Source organism: Lasioglossum baleicum, chromosome 4 (assembly GCF_051020765.1).
Source record: "Lasioglossum baleicum chromosome 4, iyLasBale1, whole genome shotgun sequence".
Classification (NCBI taxonomy): Eukaryota; Metazoa; Arthropoda; class Insecta; order Hymenoptera; family Halictidae; genus Lasioglossum; species Lasioglossum baleicum.
In genome coordinates this window covers 12,572,700-12,590,032 of record NC_134932.1, presented here as the reverse complement: position 1 = coordinate 12,590,032, position 17,333 = coordinate 12,572,700, and the positions used below count along the sequence as shown (strand labels likewise).

The 17,333-nt window shown below is 43.6% G+C and overlaps 4 protein-coding genes across 4 annotated transcripts in view; 1 reads left to right on the top strand and 3 right to left on the bottom strand.

Annotated features, from left to right (window-relative positions):
* The window catches only part of Sit (stuck in traffic), a 57,419-nt gene extending 45,867 nt beyond the window's left edge, over nucleotides 1–11,552 (bottom strand). The window contains exon 1 of the mRNA XM_076421777.1: nucleotides 11,409–11,552. The gene's annotated coding sequence lies outside the window, so the exon portion shown is untranslated. The remainder of the gene's footprint in view (nucleotides 1–11,408) is intronic.
* The window catches only part of LOC143207891 (very long chain fatty acid elongase AAEL008004), a 26,894-nt gene extending 11,769 nt beyond the window's left edge, over nucleotides 1–15,125 (top strand). The window contains exons 2-5 of the mRNA XM_076421779.1: nucleotides 1,544–1,890; nucleotides 5,413–5,550; nucleotides 6,069–6,311; nucleotides 11,452–15,125. Of these exons, the coding sequence (XP_076277894.1) occupies nucleotides 1,546–1,890; nucleotides 5,413–5,550; nucleotides 6,069–6,311; nucleotides 11,452–11,628 (903 nt within the window). The 5' untranslated portion in view covers nucleotides 1,544–1,545 and the 3' untranslated portion in view covers nucleotides 11,629–15,125. The remainder of the gene's footprint in view (nucleotides 1–1,543; nucleotides 1,891–5,412; nucleotides 5,551–6,068; nucleotides 6,312–11,451) is intronic.
* Nd-b18 (NADH dehydrogenase (ubiquinone) B18 subunit) lies at nucleotides 14,686–15,547 on the bottom strand. The gene is made up of 3 exons (XM_076421789.1): nucleotides 15,292–15,547; nucleotides 14,975–15,143; nucleotides 14,686–14,894 (listed from the first exon to the last, which is right to left on the bottom strand). The coding sequence occupies exons 1-3, from the start codon at nucleotides 15,404–15,406 to the stop codon at nucleotides 14,795–14,797; spliced, it is 384 nt and encodes a 127-aa protein (XP_076277904.1). The 5' UTR covers nucleotides 15,407–15,547; the 3' UTR covers nucleotides 14,686–14,794.
* On the bottom strand, nucleotides 15,356–17,333 carry U2a (small nuclear ribonucleoprotein polypeptide A'-like U2A). Its single transcript, XM_076421782.1, has 4 exons — nucleotides 17,113–17,333; nucleotides 16,979–17,019; nucleotides 16,290–16,866; nucleotides 15,356–16,142 (listed from the first exon to the last, which is right to left on the bottom strand). Exons 1-4 carry the CDS (start codon nucleotides 17,192–17,194, stop codon nucleotides 16,102–16,104), a joined length of 741 nt encoding a protein of 246 aa, XP_076277897.1. The 5' UTR covers nucleotides 17,195–17,333; the 3' UTR covers nucleotides 15,356–16,101.

Here is a 17,333-nt window from a genome sequence, read left to right as displayed (position 1 = left end):
AACTGCTAAGCATTCGGTACAGCTACACTTTCAGAAAAATAAAAACTGATTACCCCAACACGTTCAGAACCAAGTCAATCGCAGATATGCAACATTGATTTCTTGGCCAGGACTCGAAAATGCATTTTCGTGGGACCATTTACGAAGTTGTTAGTTTTTATTAAGGCCCTTGGAGTGTGCGTATAAAATACAAGATTATTCCATAAACGCGTAACAGTCCGCAGTATAATGACTAGAATTAACGAGTCAGTTGGAGGCCAGCAGCAGTTTCCGCAAGATAAATCAATCCGATTCGAATGGCTCGACTTTGGATCGAATCGATCGACTCTTCCGCGAGTGCGTGTTTCTTTTGGATCCGAGAGATCCAGGATCTCGGACGTCTTCCGTTAATCACCAGCTCACGTTTTTGACTTTTTTTTCGATCGCTATGAACGGAGGACGCGTTTCACTGAAACCGGGTTTCCGGTTCAGTGAAACGGTCTTCTCGATCCTGGTTTTCCTCGCTCCTGTCTGCCTTTTTAATGAAAGTAACAGCTTATTACACACGGTGATCATCAATGGCGCTCTCCTGTCATCGCAACTTGTAAGTTGTTAATGAGTACCAGCATTAAAACTGACAGGGCAAACATCCCCAGATCCTTGAAATTATCCTTTAATTCCCCTAGAATCGTGGCTCTTTGTATTATACTTTGTACCAATTCCTTCACTGGCTCCTCCTGTCAGCATCTTCGCAAATATAACAATTTATTGCACGCGTCGACCATCAATGCCACCGCAGAATGCACCTCAGAAATCGTAGCTCGGTTCGTCTGGTCGCGTCGTTAACGAGTACAACCAGTAAATCTGACAGGGGAAACGGATTTATCGGGGATTTATTGAGATAACCTGTGCACACATCGTATCCCTGGTCCCCGGTGTACTTTGTTGCTCAACCCGTGTAAGAAAAAACGACTGAATTATGCTGCCGCGGCATGTGGTAATCTAAACGTTGCCGCGGGATTATGCAAAGGAGAACGCGGAGAATAGAAAAAAGCCTCGCCCGGCGAGCCGCGATTTTTCTACTGAAATTTCGCGTCTCGAAACGATTTTTGTCAACACTACTTTTGCGCTTGCGACATGTCGGACAACCTCTCGGCGATCTATCTACAATAGATCGATTTTAGGCAACGCTATCGACGCAATTTCGTCGATTTCGGGCTCGGAAACTGGAAACGCGAGTTACGAAAGCGTGTCGACCTCCGGGCATCGTCGAAACCGGGGTTCGACGATGACATCGAGGACCCTATACATACACATTTCGAGAGTTCGTTTGTGGTCCTAAGTGGCTCACGATGACTGAGAAAATTAACAACTGACCATACAAAACTGCACCCCTGCCCGAAACGATTAGATCATCCTTTGGGTTCTTAAAAGAAGACTCGACTCCATGGTCTTGCGCTGTTTCTTAAAATGTTGTATTAGCATGCGTACTGTTTGCTGGTTAATGTATGGACTACAACATGCGTAGAACTGTTTTCTAACATTTGACTATGTTCGTTCGCAGAAATGACGTCGGCAGCGGCAGAGTTGGTCGTCGAGAGGGACCCAGAGCCGATGATGGAGATGACAGACATGAATAGAACACTGATGGGAGTGGGTGCTCAGGGTTTTGTGAGAATGGCCCTGGACCAATACACGCAGATCCTCACAACCATTTCTGACCCTCGAGTTGGAGACTGGCCCTTGATGGACTCACCCATACCAACTGTTCTCATCGTGCTCCTCTATTTGTACGGTGTGACGATATTTGGGCCCCGGGTGATGGTCAATAGGAAGCCTTTTAAATTGAGAGGCGCTTTGGTCGCTTACAACGCGTTCCAGGTGGTCTTCTCGTTGGGGATGATGTACGAGGTAAGATATTCATTTGTTCGACTCTGACAACTAATACGTTCAATTTGACAACGAATAGTTCAAGCAAACGGTGACTCGGATGCACCTAGTCTTAATGAGAATGCACGAACTGGATTCTTTTAATTGCTGCTTCGCACGGATTCCAGTATCGAGGAGCAGCGACTGATGTCTGCTTGTGTTTCTGGTTGAAAGTAGCTCGCTCTTTCTTCTCGCGTAGAAGCATGCGGATCGAGTTTTCGCGACGTGGATCTGGCTAATGATTTGCTCGGTTCAATTAGAGAATTATCGACGGTAAGCGTAGGCAATGAAAAACACACACAGAGAGAGAGAAAGAGATTTCACAAACGGCGCGAGCTACGCCATATCGCCCGATTCAAGTTGAAATTCAAGTTCCCGGAGTAATCTTGCAAGTCCGCGGAGCAGTCTATGGCAGACCATGCTATATTTAGCAACTCGGATGTTTCGAGAAGCAATTAATTTTTTTTTTTCGGCGATTCAGGCATCGTTCCAGAATCTCGCTATTTGTCACACGGATCCGTTCATTCGTGATCCGTGCCTTATAGGAATTACCCTTAGATGAATCTTGATTCTGTATACTTCTAAATGATAAATGAATTTTTAATGTTTTTTCGGAACCAAAAATGGTCATTTCCCAAAAATCACTTTCACACAAGTTTAACACGCCCATTCATAAACGTATTCGAACTGAATTTTCCCAGGCTAAGAAGAAATATCTTTCCCATCGGTTTGTAAATAATCGGCTCCGTTCACAGTCATCATTTGTTAAACTCGCGCTATTACAGACTGTACGGTAGCCGACTCCCAACAGGAACAAGTTGTCGATCAGCATCGCGCGGTTTAGAGCGATAGTTCAAAGAGACATAACAGACATGTTCGGAAATACGACAAATCGTCCCGCCGATGGCGGCTATTAGAGCCTCGAGGAGAGTTATAGTGACGATCAGGTGTAGCATGATCGAGTTGTGAGCTCGCGTGTGCTCTCGACGTATTAGTATACATACATAGTATGCATAGTTTCCTTCTTCCACTGGAATCGCTGGACCGTGCAGCTTTGCGTTTGATAATCGGACGAAGATTTCCTGAACGAATTTTAAATTTCATTTTGCTTCTAATTCCATAAAATCGTTTCTCATCTTTCGACGATCTCTCTTAATCGAAATTACAAGGTTTTAACCGTTCCATAAATTATTCGTGATCAATCTACCAGTTTATCCCTGTGGAATTTAACAATTAACAGTAAACGAATTTAAACGCTGTTAAACAATACTTCCCAACGATTATTATTTACAGCTAACTTGGGATCATCGTTTAAAAAAAATTTCGAAGTCTTTTTTTATGTGGCATAGGTTTTCGGTCGGCATTACTCGTTGGTGCGCCGTGAAAAGTTGGAAGATGGTGAACGAACTGGTTTAGACTCGCAGAAACGGTGATTGTTAAGCAAACCCGTGGAATTTCTTTTCGCAACGGTAGCGTTAAGAAATTGAGAGAGGTGTTCGATGGTGCAGATTGACCGAGCAAAATTGAAAATGATTCGTTACGTTTGCGCAATGGCAGACCTTAATGGAGTAGCTCGTTAATAGGACTCACGTTAGCTCGAAAGTCCAAATTGACAAATGTGTCAATGTCTAACGAAAGTAAAGAAGCTCGCGGAAGCTGGAATGCGATTCTACGGTGTTCTAGAAGACGAAGCTTTCATAATTTATTCTCATATTTTTCATAATCTCGTATTTTATAGATAGCTAAACGTGATCTCGAATCGAGGCGCGATTTCGAATCGAAACTGGACTGCATTTTTCAGATTTTATGCGATTTACGACAAAAGCGAGTAAGAGCAACTTGACACAGCAGAGAAATCAAGAGAATTTCAAAATATCAAGATCATTAGAGAAGGAATGACATTTCTATTTGACTCCCACGTCGTACGATTTATGCAACTTTTATTTAGCATAAAGATTCGCAGTCCAGTAACGACAGTTTGGAAACGTGTTTTATTTGACTTTCGGAGATAGTGGATAGCCGGGGGGAGTGCTTCGAAGTACAGCGAACGCTGCTCGGAGTAAATGTCAGCATTATCGGAAAATATCAACGACGACAGTCACTGCCATAATGGCAGAAGCCGGCTAGTCGAATCGAAACGACGCGACGCGTTTCGCAAACGGGTTCAAGCGGATCCAGTCGAAAGTGAGCCAAGTCCGCTCGAGTCAGGTGAATAGTGGTTCAAGGTAGCCACTTAGGACAACGGATGATAAACACAAGATCTTTGGTAACTGTTCGGAACAGTTCGAAAAGTCGGTCGTTCACCGTGTATATTGGTCCAGCGGTTTCTCTTTTCTTCTGGGTACGACGGACGACCTTGAAACCGGAGATTCGCCTGGCACACAAACGATTTTCGACGAACCGATTACACGTTGCAACTTCATTTTACTTTTTGATTTTGCAAAATTGCAGATCGATTGCAATATGCAATGTAGTGTCGGTCGAAACAGTGGAAAGGTCAGTTGCATGCGCGGCGCGGCGTACGGTGCAGGGTGCAGCGAACGACTTGCAATCGGTTCTGCGGAAAGTCGAAAACAGGATGGTTTCGCCTTTAACGATCCGGGAGTGTACAAATCGATTGTGCAATTGCGACTCGAAAGCCTCGCTTCTTTCGCGCTCTCCTCTTTCCGCAATAACAAGCATCTTGGAAAGTTTCGCCGCAGTTTTCGCACCCCCTGTTGCTCGCGTCCGATGCAACACCGTACGCAACAACGTCGGTGGCTCAACGCCTTTACAAATTTCGAATTGCTTCGTGCGAACGACTCCGACGGAAAACCACGGCGCTTTTAGCTCTAAAGGACTTTCGCAACCATGCTTTCGTACGTGCGCACATTTTTCGCCGAACCTACGCGTTTCCCCATCCAACCTAGCTCTTTTTGCGAGACGCGTTGCAGAAGGATGTAACGTTTGTTTGCTCGATAATTGGCCGGACATTCGGTGAAGGGATCCCGACGCGTAACTATAGCACGATCTATCTGGCGCAACCTACCGATTTCTCGAAGAAAGTCAATCCAAGTCAGGAATCAATTCAAATATTTTTCAATAATTTTTAAAGCGAGCAAGCACCAGTTTTCTGAAATACTTTTTGATCTATTGTTTGAGGACAATGGATATAGGTAATTTCATAGGAAATTTTAGTACAAGAATTTGGATTTTTGGGGGATGTTTCAACCCCCAAGAGTCGTCTGTGTTTCGGAAGCTTCCAGTTCTCGATAAGTCCGATCCAGTAATTGTGGCGCTAACTTCTGTCCATAACAGTTAGCATAATGTAGCAGGTAGCTCTCTCGCAATTTGCGCGTATTCGCTAACCGAGTGACTGAGTTTGCAAATGAGTTATTATCGGATCGTTACTCAAATATTACTCAAGTAGGAGAACGTCAAAAGTGAGAATACATTCTTAACAAACAGCTCTAGGAAAATAGTACCTCTAAAGAATTTCAGAATTGATGACGAACTTATTTTCAGCACCTGATGTCCGGCTGGCTGCTCGATTACAGCTACAAGTGTCAACCAGTGGACTACTCGCACAACCCGTCGGCTTTGCGAATGGCGAACCTTTGCTGGTGGTACTTCATTAGCAAATTCACGGAATTCGCAGACACGGTAAGCACCACTGAAGGCGACAAACATCTGTCCGAGCGATTGCCGATCGTAATTGCGAAAACCGCGTTGGAAAAGTTTTTCGGCCCCGATTTTCCGAGTTTTATCGACGAAACTCCGACCAGCGAAGCAGAAACGACGCGATTTCGGCAACGGGCACCACCTCGTTCTGCCGAGAAGCTGTTTCACTTTTACCTCGTCTGTGTTTGCTGCACAATCGCTTCTCGCTTACCAATTTCTCTCGAGTACCAATTTCTATGCTCCGTTTGACCACGGAGCTGGGAAACACCGGGTTTTTGCCGCGTTTTGTAAGGCGACATTCTAAATTGTAATTTACGCTATTCGTTTTATTGCACGGAAATGCACTGTTCGAGAAATGTTGATTTCTATGTCACACGTTGACAAAAGCTTAAGAAAATGTGTTTAAAAAAATCGAGAAACGAATAACCATAGTCGTAAAAGCTATGCTTACTCAATGATTTGTAGGAACTCTACGATTATCTTTCTTATTGAAATTGCAGATATTCTTTATCCTGCGCAAGAAAGACAGCCAAGTGACCTTCTTGCACCTGTACCACCACTCCCTGACACCCCTGGAGACATGGATCTGCGTGAAGTTTATCGCGGGAGGCCATGGAACCCTGGGTAACCTGATTAACAACGCTGTCCACGTGATTATGTACCTGTACTACATGGTGTCCGCGATGGGACCCGAGTACCAAAAATATTTGTGGTGGAAGAAACACTTGACCACTGTGCAGCTGGTAGGTTCATCGCCAATAAACATTTATAATAAATTCGACAATTTTTTCTTTCACAGCTGCATCCTCAACCGTTTGTTGTGTACTTAGGACCTTCGTACAAAATCATTAAATTTCTCATCGTTTCAAAATGTTGCTCACAGTTGCATAAAAATCTGGCTGAAATAATCAATTAAAATTCGAGAAGTTGAAGAATGAGCTCGGAGAGTTGCCAAATAATTTTCGCGAGCGTTTAGGTTCTGCTTCTAGCCGGCGGCCATGTTGTCGAGACAAGAAATGGTTCTGAAACGAAAAACGAGCAACAGCTTTCATCGGCCACGAGGGAACGGCTTCGATTTTTCTTGCCGCTTCAGACGGTCCCGGTTTTTTGTAGGCTTTTTGCAACATTTCTGTGGCGGAACTAACGAACCACGCGATCGCTATCCATCTATTACGGGCGTAGATCCTATCGCTTAACGAGGGTAACTCGTTGATCGCAATTAGACGATCATCTGTGTATCGTCCGAGTCAGGTTAATTGTGCGAAGATTCTATCGGGGGAAGATTAATCGTCTCCGAAGCATTCTGGTCATGCTCCGATGAAAATTTATTGTCTTGTGGGAGGATCCTTGATAGAGAAATTCGGAAGAAGAGAAGTAAACGCAACGAGGTCTCTTTTAAACCTGCGATTTCTTGGAGCATGTGTTGCAGAAGAAATTTTCGTTGGTTCTTAGTCCAGATTTCGACGAAATCCCCTCTGACTCGTCGTCGATGTCCAGACGCCCCTGAAGCATGATTCTCCTCCATACGCTTCAGTAAGAAGTGAAAACGAACTAACGGTTCGATTATCCGTTGCATAAAAGTTCCATAAATCCTGAGCTATTCGAGAGAAACTTCCCAAGATATATGCAACATTTTCGCTATTGTTTACGAGCATTCGTTATCGGAGCATTAAATGAATTTTATTTATGCAAACAGGAAACTGTAATCATTTTTACCGTGTGCAGTTTATCGCTAGATGGCAGTAACGTACGATCTCATCGAAGCTAGATGAACTTTCCAGGTGAGACAGGAGACAGGTGTAGTTGCGTATTCCAGGCGCATCGGCGCAATTTTCGAAAATATCGGTATTACCGATAAGCTGATCTTTAAAGTTAGGTTTGTTTATAAATGATCGGATTAGTTGGATTAGTTAGAAATCGCTTTGGGCGTCTAAACAGGAAAAAACCCCGTTTTTATTATGGGATTTCTAAAAAAAAGCCTCGAGAAAGTATTTACGGAAACGGATAAAAGAGATGTAGGACGATGAGGAAAAGAAAATGAGAGGATCACCGTGCACGATGCAACATTCTCCTCCATCGATTCTTACATTCACTCGAGAAAGAGCAACCCAATTCGATGAAAGAATCAACGAATTTTCGGATGATTCCACGAAGCAGTATCAAACAAATCGGAAAAACAGTAGACAATAAAATGATTGCGCGCTAAAGCGGGGGAAAAAACGCCGTGGAAAAAAAGTAAAAAAGAAAGCTGCAGATCGCAATGGTGGCACATTCATCGCGAAAAATCGCAGGAGGCTTGGAAAAACGTGGCGCACGTCAGCAAGGGACGCGCGCGGAGGGGAACAGAAAGGCTTGGTCCGCTAACGCGGATAAATTTTAATCACCGAAACCAGATCTGGCCAGCGGGTTCGTTCGCGTATGTAGCTACACGTGACTAAAGATCGCCGTGTGGCAACAAGCAGTGCACACCGAAGCACACACCGTGAGCGAATAGTTTTTCGCGAGGCGAGATTCGCGATACCTTCTTCTTGCACAATGAGCTGTGCTCGTTCCCGAATAGACTCGCGGAACCAGCCCCGCAACCGAACAACCAATCCGTATCGATGAAAGCGAACCGTCCTGGGACCTGTATACATTATGTATACATACATACAGTTGAACCTGGGGTGCATCTACGCTGCACCAAACGCACCGATTGCAGCGAGTACAATTTTCAAGCGGAACGCGGGTTTCGCAGGCGAAAATACTTATGGCCTAACTAATACTGCTTTGGAACTTCATGCCATTTTGTAACGTTTTATAGGTGGATCTGTCTTTCCTCGTAAATGGACCGCTTGCGGATCAATCGATGCCTTGAGGATGATGTTGATGGCCTCGCTTGAGATTCGAGATTCGATCGTTGCTTTGAGATACAATCGTAAAACTTGTGTGGTCTAATTTCTTCGAATTTCTGAATTTCGTCTTTCGAAGCTCAAAAAATTCAATGTTGGTTGCAAAAAACAGGTTTCTAGCCTTTATAATCAAAGTTTCAAACCGAGTGTAACCCCTGATCAGTGAAATGGGTAGCGTGCTTGCAACAGCGGCCATTAAATGCCGTCTATTTGAATGGTATCTGTTGTGTTTGGAGCCTTCGGGGATCATAAACCGCGTTAGGCGTACACAAGCTGAGGGTTCGTGTTTTCTTTGACCACGGTGGCAAGGCCGAGGTACGTAGGAAGGAACCAGATCCATAGATCCGGGCGTTCGCCGTCTCCCACGGCGGATTCTGGGCCGTCGGTGTCCACTGGAGCACAGGCTGGACGAAATTTCACGGCGGCTCGTGGGTCTTGGGTAGGGGTTAGGGAAAGTGAAAAGTGCACCGTTAGTTAGGCAATTGCAGGCGACTCGCTTTAGCTAACTACGTCGCGCGCGGCACAGTGGCGCAACAATTTGGCATTCCGATATGCCGTGTAGCTCACTGCCATGTTGTCGACGGTACCATGACAGCGGACGCATACCTGCGAAGCCTCACCTACATGTATGCTGGAGAGACGGTACCACGAGATCATCGTCATCGACCTCTGAAAGGGCACCAAACGCAGCTAATAGCTGCGCGAAGCTGACACGGAAAGTCAAGAGCAGCTCAACCTTCTGCTCGATGCGATTTCGCTCGGCCGATTTTGTTGCAACGCTGAACTTGTTGATCTTTAGACATACGGGAAACACGGTAGCAACACCTTGGTCTTGGCCACAAGTGTGTCACAGTCGGGTGCCTAGAGTCAGCGAGTTGGTCTTGCTTCTGTATAGGATCTTATGGTTCTTAATTGTAGAATTAGGATTTTCTGTGTACAAAGAGTTACATAGAGAACTTTTTTCTGATTCTTCCACTTTTGTTCCTGTTAGTTTCTCTCTGCGATTTCCTTGAAATTTAAGCATTTGAGTCGAGTCATCCCTAATAATCGTGTCTCGCTAGGTAATCAGCATTAAACGTTCCAGACATTCTTGCATTGAAACAGCGAGTCTGACCCTCGTGTACATTTTCATTCTAATACCAATTAACGCGATCGACGACGTATTGACAAAATAATTGCCCGACTAAGGCGGAAAGATAGCTGAAAGACACCTGCGCCGAAAGGCGCCAAGCAACTCTGTGTACTAATAGTACGTTCCAAGATAAGTTGCTATAAAAATACCGTTCCTGTTGCCTCCAGCCAAGACTGCATCCGGTAATTGACAAATACGTCCTGATCATTCTACATAATTTTTAATTTCTCTGAGGTAACCAATATTTCCCAAGAACCTCGGGAACTCGCGTTACACATTCGTGGAGAACGTTCTTTGTATCGAGCAAACGATGTAGAGGGGATAGATAAAAATTACGGATAGCCAAGTGTTACCGTAACTCCTAGGGAATCCGGAGAATTTTTTACTAAATTTTGCAAACTTTCATACTTCGCTTGCGAAACGACTGCTCAATGTGAGACTACTTAGGCTGTTCATTCGCGGATATTGTTTTACGTGGTTGCAGGCTGTGTCGCATTCTATCGAGACGTCCTCCCGAGGCTGTACACCTTCGACGTTCCGCAACCGCTTCGAAGAACATCACCTTTCGAACAGGTGCTATTGCTTTCACGAGTGCCACGGGCAGTTTATTATTTTCCCATTACGCGGGATTAGAAAAGTTCGAAAGGTGATTTCGTGGGGACGCGACGATTTACCTTGAAGCTCGGGAGACTCGACGCCTTCGGCTCTTTAACGGACAATTAGCAAATTAGGATAACCCACTTCGTACTCTTTGCCTAGCAATTGTAGAAATTGCAAAAGTGATTCTCCGCCAGGAAACATTGTTGTTTCGAAGCTTAATAAATTCAATGGTTTCGATGGACGCTACGAATATTTATTCGTATTTTCCGAATTATTTTTCAAATTTGTTGCCAACAAATTTTAACTGAAACCGTGTTATTTACACTTTTCTTTCTCTGATGTCGAGTCACACTCGACAAAGGCGTGCAAAGGGTTAATAAACAATCTCCAGTTGCTGCAAAGCTCGTAACAAGCTCAAATAATTCCTACAACAATTTCCAAATGGTGCGATCATTGCGAAAATGATTATTTTTCGGCGATTTGTGTGAAAATCGACAATGGAGAATGTCGAGGCGCAGATGTTGGGCCGATGTAGAGCGAACGAGTTGGCCTGATCGAATACAGTCGAATTATGAGCGGCTTTGCCTTTTACCGGACGACGCGACCGCGACGGGCAGGTTTTGGCGGCTCTTTGTTCGGTTCGCGCCGGTTTGATTTCGCGCTCGTACGAAATTACACGTCTTCGGCTATGCTACGCAACGAGAATTTCACTTCGCGCGCGATTAAAATCGATCGAAATGACTGCGTTGCGCCAGATCTCTAGGCAGAATTCTGTAGCCGGCTATGCAAAATGATCCTCGATGATCCTTGCGTCATTGCCGCGATCGCCTACAATCCGTACTCCATTAATTCGTCTGTCTTGCGCCGCGCCGATATGTATCCGTGTGCGTATCTTCGTGACACGATTTCGGGTTGCGACACGTTGCACCTCTAATGCAGCTGGAGAGCCACGTGACCAGGCTCGAAGTCGCCGCGCGCCGCGCCAGTTGCCAAACGGTGTTTCATTTAATTACGAGCGGGAAAAGCTATCGCCAAACCTGCGCTGTCCCTCCTTTTATTAACATTTTAACCCTTCTATCGTCAAACGAAAAGTTAAACTTGACCGAAGAATGCTGAATCAAATTTCTGACTTATTACTCGAGAGGAATAAATTTTTTGTGATTTCTTGAAGAACGTCTTCACAGACAGCGATGTAAAATGGAAAAAGATCGACTCACCCTCAAGAGCTGGAATGCATAATTTCTGTAAAATTGTCCACAGGTGCAGTTCTTCCTGGTGTTCGTGCACAGCACTCAAGCCCTGGTGTTCGACTGCGGCTACCCTAAGCTCGTGGCAGCGCTTCTTCTTCTGCACTCGACGATCTTCTTCGTCTTGTTCTCCGACTTCTACCGACGGGTATACATGAAGTCCGGATCGAAGTCGTTGAAGGACGAATAGATGGATACGAGACTGACGCACACCTTAACCAGAACTCCGAGATACGAATCCTGAAAACGAGCGTCGATCACGAGTCAGCCGATGGAAGACCGACAGGATCCTTCAGATTCCCACGCAGAAACACACGATGTTCTACGACCCGTGCACCAATTCGAAGCCGATATGTACACACGCGAAACTAGTCACCGGAAACAACTGTCTCGGAAGCTGATCCGCCGGAGCAGGTCGGCCGGAACATCGTGATCGATTCCGTTAGGGATGCAGCTACTAACAGGATCACTCCTATTAAGGATACGAGCCTAATCGTTAGCGTTATACCCCACAGGGCTGCTCAGCTAGTGGTCCCCACATGCATCGAAATACGCGCACGTTGCTCGACAAGTTCTTGTGTAATTTTTAACCCAAAATCACGACGTCCAATCTCAGGTCTGGCGAACAGCTCGGGCCGTGGCTTGCGCGATGCACTAGTTCTCTCAACCCTTAATCGATCTCTTAATCGATTAATATGATGATTGAAATACCGCGATTATAGAATCCAGGGAGAAGCGCATCGGAAAGTATCAACGTAGATTTTGATACATCGATCGGTCCTTGGTGTCGTTGATTTCGCGGTTCTTTTGTAATTCCGTTTTCTTTTTTCATTTGTATAGGTGTTACGCGTCGGTCGTATCTGTAATTAAGCTAATTGTAAATACACGAGTAGAATTAGCGCGCCGGGGAATAATTGTTATTGTTCCGCGGATTTATTTAAATCTTTGCGCGGGTTTGGGATTTTACGCTTTGGACGATTTCTGGAGATCTGGTGGGGAAAGTATCCAAACGGAATGATGAAAAATCATAATCTGTTTAATTCAGCCTATGAACAATTTTTGCAGGATCTTCGATTAATTAACGCTCCGAGTATCAGTGATCATTTGTGGTGAAATTATATTGTGGAACTAAAGTTAAAATTTCAATTAACAGATACATATATCGCACACCGCACAGATACTTTCCAACCATCGCTTGGTAGCAAAATCCAAGGAACGTCCAGCTTTATAACATCGTCGAAAAGCGTACAAAATCGATCCCGCGACCGTTCAAGCTCAATCTTTAAACTATTTATACGTCGCTTGATTAGCATGTAATATGTAAGTTGAAGCGTTCAGAGCAGGCCAGGGGCCAGATTGCTCTCTGGGGCGCTGCCCTGGCTCCGTCTGCGCCGAAACCACGTCCACTTGGCAAACGAAGTATACTATTGGGAGCAGGAAAGTTGACAAGAGAAGTGGGGGACTAAAAACACACAATTCGCTTGATTTGTCCCTAGATCCCACTTTAACATAGTACTCAACGCTTCAGCTACAGTTATACATAATAGTTATTTAATAGTCCCTTAAAAAATCAAGAACAGATAGTCGAGGATACCAAATACATTTTCTAACAATCTAGCAATTTTAGTTCCGCAGAACCAGAGCCAATCGCAATCACCTCCTTGGCTCCCAACAGTAGTCGACGTCCCTTTCTCAACGTCTCTGCTCCCAGGAGCAACCCAGGAACGCTCCAGAGACTCTCTGACTCAAACCTGCTTATAGAATAAGTCTCAAGGCGATAATTCGCAAATGGATACTGCGTTCACACCCCGGGCGAGCCCATGGACCTGGACAGATGTGTCGTGCGTTCGGTATCAATATCCAGCGCGATAGCGATCTCTTGCGCACCTTCACACGGTCGAACACTCGCGCTACGCTCGCGCGAAATTCCTCTCACCGACGAGGGGAAATCGCTCTTAGAACGGCATCCTATGCGAGGTATGCGTGTAGTATTATAACACGGTCCTTATTTTTTCCAGAATGGGTCCTGATTTTTTGAGATATTCTGTATTTAGGTTTTATACCGGTATTTTATGCATTCTTGACAGAATTCGGTACGTGAAATTTTAAATAGTAGGAACGTTAAAAGAACTTCTATTCTTGAAAATTGATAGATTAAACATGATAGATTATTCTGCATAAATATCCGCAGTCTAACTATTTTAGAAAGAGTAACGTGCAGTGTTTTTTTAATTGTTTTCTATCTTTTTTTGAATCTATCTGCACTTTTCGTTTTTGAATTTATAGATTGAATTTACGTTTTGAAAAAACGGCATGACGGTAATTTCCACACTGATCCATCCCTTTCAAACATTGCTATTATGAATGAAAGTGCGGGTCCTTACAAATTACAGGTCGCGCACAGATTGTAAATTCAGAATGTTCCAAAAACGAGGTCCCATTCTGAAAATAACGCTCAGTTGTTATCATACCACGTGCGTGCTACACAAGATCCTGTTCCAAGAGCGATCTCCGTACCAGTAGAACTCCTCTCACTGAGTTAGAGGGAATCCGAAGATCTTTATGAACTCCTCGCAGGATCGCGACGATCACCGGCGAGTACGCTGACGCAGTGCGGCTAAATTAGGGCAACGTGTCTTCGCAGCGATAGACGACGAACCCTCGCGACGCGTTTCGCAACGAATGAGACGAGGGAGCTGGCGCATCCTCCCTCGAACATCACAGAAGCCATGCACGCGTTCGGGGGGTTGAACGACACTCTCTCGGTGTTCAGAAAAAAAACGGCGAGAAAACGATGTAACACAGGAGGTAATCCGTCCAGAGATTACAGGTAACGCTCCCTCTTGAATCGTTATCGAGGTATGGGCGATCTCTACCTTATCGATCAGCTCCACACTACCCCTGACATAAGGGTGGGAGAGGGAGTCCCCTAACGATAGTTTCTCCTGATACGGATTCATCGTCGTGCCTCTCATCCTAAGATTGTAATTTATTCGCGTACCAGCCGGGCGCAACTGTTTTTGTACATATGTAATTCTCTGTCCATTTTGTAACAAGAAATAAATAGCATTAAATACTCCAACAGTTGGTTTCTGTCTAATCTTTCAACTAGAGGAAATGAAAATGAAAAATAAATAGTGTTATTTAATGTTAAAGGATTCTTGTACTGGATTTCTGTTTGTTATCGCTATTGCAGTGACTCTTGAAGGGATCCACAGAATTCCATAGGAATATATTATAGACCCAATTTGTATCGTAAATCTAATGCAATTTCTTATCATTTATTTCTGTACAGAAAAATCCATCTCTATGTATAGATCCTAAGCATAACGATCAACGATCGATCAGCTTACAGGCTAAGCCGTGAGGATTTCTGCTTGAGCAGCAGCTTCCATCTTCTTCTTTCTTAAACGAAGCCTACGTTCTCTTTCAACCTCCATCATCCTTATTAAAAAGCTGAAACAGACAGGGTTTGAAATGACAAGGAAGTCGCAACAACCACCTTGTAAATATCGAGCCAAAAATGATATACTCACTCATCTCTTAGACAGGCATCGTACTCGTGTCTCTCGTGTTCACATTTTGTAAACATTGGGAAATGCTTTTTCTGGCACACATAACATTGTATTAATTTGTGGGCACAATAGTCTCTTAAACGCTCTGGAATATTGGCGCTTCTCATTTCTTCCAATGTCGCAACTGATACTGTAGAGAGCGATCACAATAATACTCGTTTAGTATTAATACACCGAGAAATAAATGAACGGTGTATCGGACATTAGCATTTCAAATATTACGCATACGATACAATATTCGTAACTGTTAGAGGTTAGAATCGAATTGGAACACTCACCTCTTTCTTTGCGACCTTCCGGAAATCCCAAGTTTGGATCGAACGATGGAACTTCATCAACAAATGGAATATCCTCCCAACCTTTGGTGTAAGGTCGCACTACACTTTGGCCCATTCTTCTTAATTAACACTAAAGAGTTACGTACACGTAGAAATAATAATTTCTATGTTTCTACCTGAAAACGCAAGAGAGCTCGCATTTCGCATTGCGCGCTGCTGACATCTGGTGACATAACCTTACGTAACTAATTTAAAAATGATCGAAGTTCGGATACTCATCTACGAATCATGAAATTATGATTTTTATTAAGTAGGAGAAAAATCGGACATGTGCGGCATTATAGAAAAATGATTTATTTGAATCGACACTGAAATAAACATACGTATATGTTAAAACTTTCAAAATATTTCGAAGAGTCGTTCAAAGATTGCGGATGTTTATGCGAGCGCATATTTTTACAATATGCAATGCGTAACATTAAAAATTGTACAACTCTGTCATCAGAGAGTTTTATTTCACTGGAAATAATTAGGAAACCGTACAGTTCGCGTATGCTATGAACAGATAAATATCCACAATTCAGAGATTGGTAATGTAAGCATATATTTATGAAATCGCTTCTTGGCAATTCGGTATTTCAATCGTTTTATTTTGTATCATTCGAATCATCTTCCATTAAAAATGGAATTGTGTAGTATATTCTTATTAGCTTAACAAACTGCGTTCCTGTCTGTTACAATTATCAATCAATACTTACAGCAAGAAAATGTACCTTGTTTTAACCTATCTGAGAATAATCTATCAGAAACTTAATCGTCTTCTTCCTCCATTGCTTCAGGTACTGTGTTTCCTGAAACAGTATTTACGACAATGTATTTCACTTAACACATTTTAAATGCAAATTATCTACTGCGAAAAACGTCGTAAGCGTTCAAAATTGAACAAGTGCAATAAAGCGGTAAAAGCCCCAATTTAAATAAAAAAAATTGTGACGAACCATTCTGTAACCTCTCTTCGCTAGGCATGTGTCCAGCTTGCAGCAGTTTGCTGAGGCGTTGTACTTCTTCCAGAGAAGAGGCGTTTGTAATAGCTTCTCTAATTTTGTTGCGTTCCTCTGGAGTGGTTAGAGGCTTATCCGTAAATGTGCCAGAGGCCTGTGTTTTCGCTTTCTTCGCAATCTCGCGAACCATGTCCTTTCCTCGCTTGCTTCGGAAATAGACAATGGCCGCATCGCGTTCCTTCATCTTAATCTTCCTGAAATCTAGTAGCCTCAACTGTGGAAATCTGTATACCACATACTGTCTGTACTGAGGTTTCGCGGAGACTGGATTTTGGAGTAGACACAGGTTGGACAGATTTTTGAGCTGGGTTAGAGGCTCCAGGTCGCCGAGCTCTTGAATCATATTCCCAGTTAGCATAAGCGTTTCCAAGTTTGGTATACAGTGCTCCAACCCCTCGCCGATTCTGACAATACGATTATTATTAAAGAAAAGCGTTTTGATCCTCTTCAACAGTGGAAATCCATCTAATTTTCTGATATCGTTGTCTGAAAAATCTATCGTATCAAACTGATCCTGAAAGCATTGTCAATCACGGAAGATAAATAAAGGTAACTCATAACCAAAACAATATAAACAAAGATTTCAATGGTATCGAAAAAAAAAATTTATTCAATCGAATACATACCAGAGTTGCACCCAAGTTTTCGATCGTTGGTATTTTATAGCCTGGAACGAAAAGAAACGTACAAAATGAAAGATTCATGCGTTAAGGTGGAAGGTTTATAGGTTAGGTTTCTTTGATGTACTTCTATCTCGTACCTCTGAGATCTAATTCACGGTCCTTTACAGGATTTATATACTGCATGGATTGTTGTATCAGATCTGGTGTTAACTTAACCATTGCTTAACAATTTCTTTATAATACTGTCACTTATTCCTCTCTCTATGAAAGTCAATGCAAGTTGATAAGTTGATGTTGATGCAAGTTCTCGGTGGTTCTTGGTGGTTCTCGGCTCTCGCTCGTCTCGCTCTCGCTAATA

Excerpts from the sequence above, each read along its gene's own strand:
- Nd-b18 (XM_076421789.1), bottom strand. The coding sequence starts at position 15,406 with ATGGGCCAAAGTGTAGTGCGACCTTACACCAAAGGTTGGGAGGATATT. Across the intron at positions 15,144-15,291 it reads GGAAGGTCGCAAAGAAAGAG|TATCAGTTGCGACATTGGAA; the intron begins GTGAGTGTTCCA and ends CGCTCTCTACAG. Across the intron at positions 14,895-14,974 it reads GATGCCTGTCTAAGAGATGA|CTTTTTAATAAGGATGATGG; the intron begins GTGAGTATATCA and ends TGTCTGTTTCAG.
- U2a (XM_076421782.1), bottom strand. The coding sequence starts at position 17,194 with ATGGTTAAGTTAACACCAGATCTGATACAACAATCCATGCAGTATATA. Across the intron at positions 17,020-17,112 it reads CCGTGAATTAGATCTCAGAG|GCTATAAAATACCAACGATC; the intron begins GTACGAGATAGA and ends TTTTCGTTCCAG. Across the intron at positions 16,143-16,289 it reads CGAAGAGAGGTTACAGAATG|GAAACACAGTACCTGAAGCA; the intron begins GTTCGTCACAAT and ends ATACTGTTTCAG.